Source organism: Labeo rohita, chromosome 4 (genome assembly GCF_022985175.1).
Source record: "Labeo rohita strain BAU-BD-2019 chromosome 4, IGBB_LRoh.1.0, whole genome shotgun sequence".
Classification (NCBI taxonomy): Eukaryota; Metazoa; Chordata; class Actinopteri; order Cypriniformes; family Cyprinidae; genus Labeo; species Labeo rohita.
In genome coordinates, this window is record NC_066872.1 from 41,718,720 (window position 1) to 41,730,943 (window position 12,224).

Here is a 12,224-nt window from a genome sequence, read left to right on the forward strand (position 1 = left end):
GTGTTATAATAAAAACTCTTCCTTTTGTGGAAAAATATCCTGTTTGTATCCAGGATGTTCTCGTCAATCATAACCTCATTATATGAACTTCCTCCTTTGTTTGTTCCTGGCCACAGCCAGACAGATGAAAAACAAATAAACAGTTTTCATCAGGGAAACACACCTGCAGTGGAGGCTGTGAGAGCCTTCAGACGGTTGTGTGTGTGTGTGTGTGTGTGTGTACCTGTTTATCTCATCTAATGGTTAATTACAGACTGTAACCGTCTCGGCAGCTGCTCGGTGGCGTTTGCTCACATTGTCTCAGTGTTCATTGATTGGAGTTTTTTCCTCCTCAGTGCCTGTCTGTAGTCTTGAAGGAGAATATTAATGTGGCTCTGATCCATCACGATTTCCCTACCTGCTTAGTTGGCTGGTTTCCAGTTAATTATTCGTCTTTTTTGTTTCTATATGGAGTGGTGGCTCCCGTTTTTTCAGCCTGTGCCAGACTGGCCTGCGGCTTCGAATCTGCTCAATGTCCATCCTGACAGCTCCTGTGGATTTAATCACAGCGCTGCCCAGATTCCCGGGAATCGCTAGGGCTGCATCCCAATTTGAATTTTTTACACTAAATGCATTTAATGTGCTGTTAAAAACGTTATGTGATCGTGAAAGTACATACTTCTGAGTATGTAATAAACATCTACGTTTATGCATTTAACAGATGCTTACAAAAGAGGAACAAAAGCAATGTGTCAAAAAGCCAACAGTCTTCCCAGTATACAATGCCAGGTTTGTCAATCTAGACTAAGAAGGGAGCTAAAAAAGAAATGCAGAAGAAGAAATATTTGTTTATTTATTTTAATTATTGTTGTATTTCCTTTTTATTTCCTGTAATGTCTGTAATTTAGCATCTTGTTAAGTTAGCTGTCTTAAATTATTACTTTTAGGTTAGTAGTTTGTTTTTCCTCTACATTTGTCTAAAAGAAAAAGTCAAAAGAGAGGTTACGAACTCAGATTACATTAATTTATTGTATACTATTGTCCTCTTCTCCTTCATCTTATTTCTAATAATCATTTCTTAAGTATATTTGTATCATATTATATTAATTAATTATTATTATTATTATTATTATTATTATATTATTATTACACACAATATTTATTATTATTAATAGTAATAATAATAATATTAATAATAATAATAATAATTATTATTATTATTAATGTGTATTAGTATTATTATTTCATCATTATAACAGTTTGTAAAAATAAAAATTGTTTTCTAATTTCAAACTGAAAGTTTAAATATTAATTCAAATATTTATTGTTAATTCATTATTTTAGTTTCTATTTATTCTATTTATTTTATTTCTATTATTATTATTATTATTATTATTATTATTATTATTATTAAATTAGAGTTTGTAAAAAAATAAACATTGTTTTCTAATTTCAAACTGAAAGTTTAAATATCAATTTATATTTTATAAATTTTTTTATTTAACTTTTCTAATATTTTATTTATAAACTGATACAAACTCATATTATAATATTTATTATGAACTATTGTCCTTTTCTTCATCTTATTTCTAATAATAATTTCTTAAAGTATATTTGTAACATATCTTAATTTTTTAATATGCTATATTATTATTGTTAATATTATAATCGTTATTATTTCTAATTATTTCATCATTATAACAGTTTGTAAAAAAATCTCTAATTTAATTTAATCTCTAATAAATAGTTTTCTAATTTTAGACTATATGTTGAATTATAAATGTATATTTTATTTGATTTATTAATTATTTATTTATTATAATTATCTTTCAATAATAACTATAATAATGAATAAAATAATAATAATACAATTATTACTATTATTATCGTTATTATTAATTAAAAATATTTAAAAATACAAATATTTATTTTATTTTATTTTATTTATTTTATTTTTTTGGGGCAGCTTTTCTTTGTTTGGAGTGATTCAGCATTAGTCCTGGTGTTAGGCAGCTCTTGTTACCAGTTATACCCATTTCATCTAGCGGTGCACGGACAGCAACTGCTGTTACAAAAAAGCCGAGGATACAGTCTGAGCGCTGCTACCAAAAGCCTGTTGTGCCAGCGTGTGTGAGAGAAACAGTCTATCAGTGTTTCACTTCATTTCTGCCAAAGGATGTTTACAAAGTGCTGATTGACAGCCTTTTGGGTAACGGCCCCCCCTCCGTTCCCACGGGACCGTTTTGTGGCACGGTTAATTTATCCACCCAGACAAACAAGGATCACTTTTCCGGCCGCGTCGAAGGGAGGCGGGGGCTCGTATCGGTGTCCCATTTGAACTTGTCATGTTACAATCCCCGGGATCAAGGGAGGAAGTATCAAATTCTGGGGCGCGAGCGAAAGAAAGCCGCCCGTCTGTGCGTTATGGAAATGGTGGCGTGATATCTGCCGATAGCAATATCCCAGTGTCCACAGACGACTCTTCAGAAAGCCATCGCGGCCCTGCAGCTGCGTGTCAAAGGCCAAAACAGCCTTTGTGTTCCTGCCTCGCAACAATGCACAGTTAATTACATGGTGTTTGTGTGAAGAGGCCATTTAATACAAGTCTGTGCATGAATGCGTGTGTATTCCTGAGTGGATTGGATCCGAAAGTTTTGTTCGATTTCTATTGCCAGCTATTGTTCCTGTTGGGATACATTTATAGGGCCGCTTGTCTTTTTATCATGGAGCTGTGGAAGTCATGTAACTGGATTATGAGGTTGGTGGGTGAAGGACATGTGGGTCTGTCCTGTATTGACAGCTCATGTTTATATGTACATTTCTGTGATTTGCAGGATGCATTTATTAAAAAATACAGCAGCTCATCAAAAAAATTACTGTGGTACAGTGATGGAATCAGCTGGAAATACCAATTCATAGTATAAAATAAAATAAAAAAATAAAATATTTGCTTGGTACCTGTCCAAAAAACACTTTTAAATTTGGTTATTATAGGTTTTTGTTGTGATTTTTGATTATTAATTGGTTATTTTAGTTTATTATTTTTAAAAAATATATTTTTATTTTATTTTTTGGATGTAATTTACAGGTCGTACATGTCCAGAAACATGGTATTACTAGGGTGCATATAAAAAAAATCGTAGTATTTCTACAGTAAAAAAACAATTTATTACTGCGTCATTTGTCCTAAAATTTTATTTTATTTTATTTTGGATGCAATTGAATTATTTACCTTTTTACATACCATAATTATTCTTCTCTTGGCAAATGTCCAAAAATATTTGATTTGAATTGATTTTGGTTACAGTTTAATTATTTACCTTTTTACATACCATAAGTAAACTTCTCTTGGAAAATGTCATAAAATATTTTATTTTATTTTATTTTATTTTTAATTATTTACCTTTTTACATACCATAATTATTTGTCTCTTGACAAATGTCCTAAAATATTTTATTTTATTTTGGATGCAAATTAATTATTTACCTTTTTACATACTGTAATTACTCTTCTCTTGGCAAATGTCATAAAATACTTTTTTTTTATTTTATTTTATTTTATTTTATTTTATTTTATTTTATTTTATTTTATTTTATTTTATTTTATTTTGTTTTATTTGGGATGCAATTTAATTATTTATCTTTTTACATACCGTAATTTTTATTCTCCTGGCAAATATCCTAAAATGTTTTATTTTATTTTATTTGTTTAGTTTTGTTTTAATAGCATGCTTTACTTTACAAATTCTTGATGATTATGATCCTGTGATGATAAACCGTTTTATGTATGAGATTTTGCTTTGTAAATATTTTATTAGACAAAGTCAATTTAACAGCATTGTGTCTGCTGTGCCGAAAATGATAGATTTTATATATATTTTGTCTTCACAGTCTTTAAAAATGCTATTGCTTGATGTCTCTGTGTTTTTACAGTGCAGAATAAACTCATTGTATGAACTGAAAGTATTTCTCTCGCTCTCTCTCTCTTTGTTTTGCAGTGAAAGGTTCTTTGTTAAACTCAATAAAAACGGTCTGCCCAAGTTTCCCGAGAAGAGCGAAAGACAATGCACACTTTTTGTGGTGAGTGTTGAGATGAAATCACTGGCAGAGTAATCATGCAGAGTAATCTGTGCTGATTAACGCTGCTTTATGTTTTATTCAGGATCTGGGCAGCGGCGACCTGAGAAAAGACGTGTATATTGTGGTACACATCATTAGGATTGGTAAAAGCCGACGTTTCTCCACTGAATAATTACTGATGCCAAAGATCCTGCAGGCGTTTGATGAGCGCTGATGTCTTATATATGTGTGTGTGTGTGTGTGTGTGTGTGTAGGGAGGATGGGTGCAGGAGAGAAGAAGAACACGTGTAATGTGCAGTACAGACGTCCGTTCGGCTGTGCTGTGGTCAGCATCGCTGATCTTCTCACTGCTGACTCCAAAGACGACCACCTGCTGAAGGTCTATGCGTAAGTGACCCTCAACACACACACACACACGCCCTGCGTAACACCCCAGGACCGTGAAATCAATCAAGTCTGACTTCTTGGTTTCTACTTACTCTTTCGCCTGATTGGTCACATTGGAAGAGGTTGTCTGGTCACCATCATGTTCATGTTAGGTAATTTTCTACAGTTATGGAAAATCTGCAAATGTAAGGGAATCTTAAAATTCATGTCAAGAAAGAAATTTGCCATGAAAATAGTTTTGGATGATGAAAATATATGGTACACCTATAGTAAGTAAAGTAAATGTGATTGATGTGAATGTGAAAAAAAAAGCAATGTATTAAACAAGTCATAAATTCTAAGCATTTATTTTATTTTATTTTATTTTATTTTATTTTATTTTATTTTATTTTATTTTATTTTATTTTATTTTATTTTATGAATTAATATAACAGTAAGCCAGTGATTTTATTCAGAAAGCTTAAAAATAAAATGAATAGTAATAAAATAATATTAAATAAAAAAAAATAATAAGAAAAAATAAATTAAAATAAAATAAAAATAAACAATTAAATAAGCCAAAATTGAACTAAAATTTAATTCAAATTATAAACTACAAAATTTAAATTAATATACTGTTATAATATACTGTTATATTATGAATTAATATAACAGTAAGCCAGTGATTTTATTCAGAAAGCTTAAAAATAATATAAATAGTAATAAAATAATATTAAATAAAAAAATAAAAAAATAATTAAATAAGCCAGAACTGAACTAAAATTTAATTCAAATTATAAACTACAAAATTTAAATTAAATTATAAATGTAAAATATTTTATTTTATTTTATTTTAAAAGGATTTGGTTAGTAAATCAACAACACAAAATTGCCATGAGTATTTTTTTATTTTATTTTATTTTATTTTATTTTATTTTATTTTATTTTATTTTATTTTATTTTATAAAATTACATTAAAATTATAAAGTACAAAATTTAAATTCAATTATGAATTTTAATTTTTTAATTTGTAAATTAACACGAAATTGCCATGAGTATTTTTTATTTTGTTTTATTTTATGAATTAGTATAACAGTCAGCCAGTGATTTTTTTTTTTTTTTTTTTTTTTTTTTTTTATTCAGAGAGCTTAAAAATAAAATAAATAGTAATAAAATAATATTAATCTTAAAAAATAAGAATACAAATAAATAATTAAATAAGCCAAAGTTAAACTAAAATTAAATTCAAATTATAAACTACAAAATTTAAATTAAGTTATAAATGTAAAAAAAATATTTAGTCAGCCAGTGATTTTTATTCAGAAAGCTCAAAAATAAAATAAATAATAATAAAAGAATATTAAACAAAAATTTAATTTAAACTACAAAATTGTAATTCAATTCAAATTTAAATTATAAATGTAAAATATTATTTAGTTTTATTTTATTTTTTTTTTACATTTGTCTTTATACGTAAAAATGATCTCCTCTGTTGTAAAACAGATTTAACCCAGTTTTTGCCATGAAAACAGTATAAGATGATAGCATGGCATGAAACTCCAAAATAAAGAAAGGAATAAAGATGTTGAAAAAGTCATAAATCCTATTTTATCATTTTGATTCAATAAAGATAATTAGCCAACAACTTCATTCAGAAAGGATTCATTTATTTATTTCATTTTTATTTTTTGTCTTATTTTATTTTGGCACTGGCTAATAATTGTCCTTAAAAATAAACAAAGTTGCCTTTGTCCTTATTTTTATTATAGCTTATGTTCTCTATTCCACATTCAAATTTGAGAAAGTTTTCTGTATTATTGGACACTTTTTGCATGCACTAAAATACAGGGGTTTTAATTCGAAGAACTGGTATCTAAAATACAAATGCAAAAATGTTTCAACAATCTGTGATTATTGTGACCTACTTTGCACCGGACGACAGGCAGATGTGTTCGGCTCTAGATCTTTGTTGGTTCACTCACACATTATCAGCTGGCTCGTGGCCAGTCCTTCAGGCTGTTAGTATGATTGCTATTCTTTATATCCGTGTCTCTGTGATTGAATCCAGCGCTCTGATTGCCCTTGTTTTGTGCAGTTGCAACACAGAAAGCGACTGGAGTCAAATCCATGAAAACATCATTAAGAAAGTCAACTCCAGATACAACCTCTCAGGCTCCAACACAGGTAACGAAACCTTCAAGTCGTTTATTAACAACAGTTTTCATAAACGGGGCGGAAATTGCCCTGGTTGTCACATCATAACATTAACATAAGCCCGCCCATGTTTACATATCAGCATGAAAGGTTAGCCAATCAAATAAGAGCTCATTTGCATATAGTCTTAAAGGTACAGTAACAGTCTTTTTTTATTGTAAAAGTCAGAGAGAGGATGGAAAATGGTCATTAAAATGTAATTAAGGCTTTTTGGTGCATGAAACTTTGGACTTCAACAGAACAGAAACGTGAAAAAGTGTATTTCCCCTCAAAATAAAAACTCCATTTTCAGCATAATGCTTGTGTACGCTGGCGGTGGTGTAAAGATGCTCGGCTCTCCCAGAAACCTCATTTGCATGATGACTCGAGGTTAATGATTTTAGATCTGAAGAAGCATGAAAAGACCCTCAGGGTGGCTTATCCAAACAGCTACACATGGTAATAACTTTCATTTCGGCAGGGGGAAAAAAAGGAGATATGCACATAAAGAAGCACAAGCATCCAGATGGTAGATTTGCAGCTTTTTGCGATTTCTGCGTTTTCTGTGAAGGGCTGGGTAATTGTACGCAGCACCTCCGCATCCGTTAGATGTTGAATAATCACATCGCAAAAGCAGGGAATACATTAATTATGATGACTGACTCCAAGTCGTTTATTCAGCAAACAATGAGCAGTAATGCTCACAAAAGCTGCATCAGGATTTTATCCCAATGAATGAAGATATGATTTCTGCTAATGTATGAAATTATTCAGGGGGTTTGTTAAACGCCTGCTCATGCGGTGGAAGTGAGATCACATCCTTACATCCTTGAGTGATACTCACTCATCAGCCGTGACATTTCTATTAGATTAATCTGCACCACATCAGTTACGCTGAACAGAACAAAGGAACAGCTTTATCAGGACCTTATTAAACATTATGATAATGATTATGATAATAGGCTGAAAATAAATTAACTGTACTTCGACTGTAATTACAAAGCAGTGTTACACTGGAGATCACTGAATATATATATATATAGTAATCCAATGGAGTTCTGTTAATTTAGAGCCAATCCTAAAGGGCTTAACAATTTAATTTAACTTAATTTATAACTTAATTTAAGTCATTTAGTTTATAATTTAATTTGGTTTTAGTTTCATTTAATTTATTTAATTTTTTGGATTCTCTTTATATTTAAATGCAATATTATTTTATTTAAATTTTATTTAGAGTGGTGCCTTAATTGGAGCAAATCCTAAATGGCTTAACATTTATATTTTTTATAATTGACATAATTTATTTTATTTCATTTAAACCTAATTTTAACTGTATTCGGACTGTAATTATAGAGTAATGCTGCATTGGAGATCAAATTAAACTTAATTTTAATTTAATTTAATAATGTAATTTAATTTAATGTATAACTTATAATTTATACTTTATAATGTAATTTAATTTATATTTAATTAAATTTTGTAGTTTATAATTTAATTTTAGTTTTAGTTTATTATTTAATTGCTTATTTTATTATTATTTTATAAATTTAATATTTTGTAAACATTTTTATTTAAAATATTGCCTTAATTGGAGCCTAATCTAAAGAGCTTAACATTTATCATTTTTATAATTTATAATAGAATTTATTTCCCTTTATTTATTTATTTAACCTAATTTTAACTGTACTTTTTACTGTAATTATAGAGAAGTGTTACATTAGAGATTTAATTTTATTTATTTAATTAATTTTATTCTATAATTTAATTTTAGTTTATACTTTCATTTTAATTTATAATTTAATTTTAATTTCAGTTTATTTTGGTTTATTATTTAATTGCTGTACTTATAGAGCAATGTTACATTAAAATCAAATTTCATTTCATTTATAATTTATGCTTCATACTTTATACTTTCATTTTAGTTTATACTTAATGTTATTTTATTAGCATTTTTAATAAAAATGTTGCCTTAATTGGAGCCAGTTTTAAAGGGCTTTGTGGTTTAATTTAATTTAATTTAATTTAATTTAATTTAATTTAATTTAATTTAATTTAATTTTTACATTTTTATTAAACATTTTGCCTTGATTTTACATTTAACCTTGACATCCATAAATGCATCTTATATAGTCACTTAAATATCCAATGCATTATGCATTCAAATCATATGCACAGAACATTTTATTTATCGTTGTCTTCTAATTGCTGAGAAATTAATGGACACTACTGGCGTAACATTTCTATCTGGGTAGGTTTAGTTTGGCTCAGTTCCCACGGGCACGCTCTGAATCTGTCCGTGTGATTAATGGAGACGCTGTGCGAGTTCAGTAATTGAATAATTCTCCAACAGCACTTCCTTGACCCTGTGCCATCAAACAGCGATTATACAACATGAAGCCGTTGCCATTGAGTATGTGCCAGCAGACGAGGTTTATGATCAACCTCAGATCATCATTAAGAGCTGCAGTAGCGCAGACGCTGATGCATGTTTGCTTAATCATTTTACTGTCAGTGTTTTTTTCCGTCCTAAGCCGCCCAGTTTTCCAAAGCTTAGCAAAAAGGAAAACATTGGAAAACGGGTTAAAATGGCTGGAAATTACATTAGTATCATTAAGATTGTATTCTAGTTTTTATTAATATTTTGAATTGGTTAGAATTTTTGAATTTGGAATTTAACTTGGATTTGGAATTTTGAATTTTAAATGTGAATTTAGAATTTAGAATTTAGAATTTGAGTTAGATTTTTTTTTTTCGTTTTCGTAATATTTTGTTTTTGTCATTTTTATTATTTTTAATGACTGTATCATTTTTATTTCTTCTTTTAATTTCCATTTTAGACATGAAGTTAAACGATTTAATGTTTATTTTAATTTCAAGTAATTAAAATACTTTTAGTAGTTTTAGTGGGGGGGGTTTTTAGCTGTTTTATGGTTATAGCTATAATAACTCTGATGTAAGGAGATAGTTGCTGTGGATCAATTTAATTCATTTTTATGTGTTGGAAATTTTACCAGAGGCAGTTGTGGGCTAATAGTATGGTTTTTTTGGTGCATAACATCACTTTCACATCATTACTTGTGAATATTCATTGCCATTGTCGCAAAAGCAGTGGCATTTACCCAAATGCAAACCACTGAAACACTGCCAAAACTCATCTGGACCGAATACAATTAGGCAAAATTGACATTTTATCACAACCTCTCCAAGTAAGCGAGTGGAGTGTGGGAGGATTATTATATTCAGAGCTTTCTAATGAATATTCATGTGATCTCCAGTGAATACCTGTGAATATTCATCATGTGCAGGTGCAAAGTTTTCTCCGTGTCCGTCTGTTGGGTAAAGGTCCGTTCATGAAGTGATTGATTAAAGAAAGCTGTGAATAATCATCTGTAATTAGCTCATATTATGCCGTCTTTGTTTAAAAATTAATATGATTTCGATGTGTGTGTTCAATCCAGGTCTGGCGGTGGCGCTCCAGTTGCTACACGGCGACATCGAGCAGCTGCGGAGAGAATACATGGTGCTTTTTACCAGAGGAGTGTCCATTACCAAAAAACTGGGCTTCTCTGATGTCATCATGCCAGGTGAAAATCATTTTTGCTTTTGCATTTGTGCATATTTTTCGCTTATGTGCATATATACACGACCAATCAAAATTTTGGAGTTGGCATATTCTTAAATGTTTTTGAAAGAAGTTTCTTTTATGCTTACCAAGTCTTCATTTATTTAATTAAAAATACAGTATAAACCGTAATAAAGTGACATATTATTACAATTTTAAATACTTATTTTCTGTTTGAATGTAGTCAAAGATGTAATCATTCAGTCAGCATCATTACTCCAGTCTTCAGTGTCACATGATCCTGCAGAAATCATTCTAATATGATGATTTGCTGCTCACATAACATTTACTATTGTTATTTTTGAAAACTGTTGTGCTGCTTCATTTTTGTGGAAATCGTGATACATTTTTAGGATTCTTTGAGAAATACAATACTTAAAAGAAAAGCATTTATTTGAGGTAGAAATAGTTTATGTATTATGAAAGTCACTTTTAATCAGTTTAATGCAACCTTGCTGAATAAAAGTATTAATTCAGCAAAAATAATACAATAAAATAAAATAAAAGTAAGGTATTTTAGGACATTAACACAGTGCTAAAGCTTTTTGTTCTGTAATACAAAAATAATATAATTTATTTTAAGGTAGTGCATTTAATGAGACACAAACTGAAATGTGTTTTGTATTTGTAAAAGGGTAAATAATTAAATTGCATCCTAAAATAAAATAAAATAAAATGTATGACTGTAATATGTTTTTTTTGGTCATATACTTTGTTATTACTAGGTTTATGGATATGTACAAAATAAAATATCAATTTGGGAGAATTATCATAGTAATACCATGCTTTTGCACATGTGCAATGGTGATTTATTGGATCTGAAAATGGTATTATCATGTTTTGTGAAACATAAACAAAACAAAAAAAAAAAACAAATCAAACAAAACTAGTTAGTTAATAATAAAAGATCGCAATCAAAACAAACAAACAAATAAACAAAAAAAAAAAATAAAAAAACAGAAACAATAAAAAATAAAAAAGTTTAATTTTAGCTTATTACTTAATTACTTATTTTTATTCTTGTTTTTTTTTATTTAATATCATTTTATTACTATTTATTTTATTTTTAAGCTTTCTGAATAAAATCACTGGCTTACTGTTCTAATAAAATAAAATAAAATAAAATAAATTGCTTCTTGGATTGGCTCCAATTAGGGCACCTTCTTCTTTATTTCTTTGTAGCCTGAAGAAAGTCTCTCCAAACTAACAAAATTATGGGAAAATGTGCATAAGTTGTAATTTAAATGTATTATATTCAGAAATTTCCATTCATGCTCAATTAGACTGTAATTCATTTTCTCGGTGTAGTTTTTAGTTTTAATTTTTTAAGTTTTAATGTATATTTAATGTTTACATTGTATTGTATTTATATTTTTCTTAAACATTTAAATCATTAAATCATCCCTTGATTTTATATTTAACCTCAACATTCATAAATGCATCTTGTGTCAGCAAAACTCAGTCCATCAAACTGATAAAAGATTCTCTTACGAAACTCGTAAGTTCGTGAAGCTCTTGCCATTTTTGTGTGCGACATTCATCAGGCAGTCTGTGCGCGTCTAAGACTTATTTTCTCCCTCCGTCGTTCCATTTCTGACCCAGATGTTTTGGTTGCACAAGCAGCCTGTCTGCTGCCTCCTGGATGAATGTGCCGTCGCTGGCAGTAACCGTGCCTTATGGCCACCCGATTTATTATTAGTCCTTTGCTGTAGGCTGATCTTCTCTCTGTTCTCAGTATGTGTGTTCACATACATAGTTCAGTTTCCATCTTTCAGGAAACTCACTTCTGATTGTTGCTACAGCAACTGTTATATGGCCATTAGTTGGCATGGCTACTGCTTTGAATTTGGGTCTCGAAATAGGACTGCACACACTTAAATACATTATGTGCACATACAGAAACCCACACTTCCTCTGCTCACTGACTCAAGTTCTCTGTCCCCTTTATTTGCAGATGCAACAATGCTTTAAAAATGTGGCTAAAA

General features: G+C 29.4%; 1 protein-coding gene across 1 annotated transcript in view; it reads left to right on the forward strand.

Annotated features, from left to right (window-relative positions):
- dock4b (dedicator of cytokinesis 4b) overlaps nt 1-12,224 on the forward strand; it is a 128,244-nt gene that overhangs the window by 54,451 nt on the left and 61,569 nt on the right. Inside the window, 5 exon segments of the mRNA XM_051107299.1 lie at nt 3,977-4,058; nt 4,141-4,201; nt 4,313-4,445; nt 6,520-6,608; nt 10,076-10,201. Of these exon segments, the coding sequence (XP_050963256.1) occupies nt 3,977-4,058; nt 4,141-4,201; nt 4,313-4,445; nt 6,520-6,608; nt 10,076-10,201 (491 nt within the window).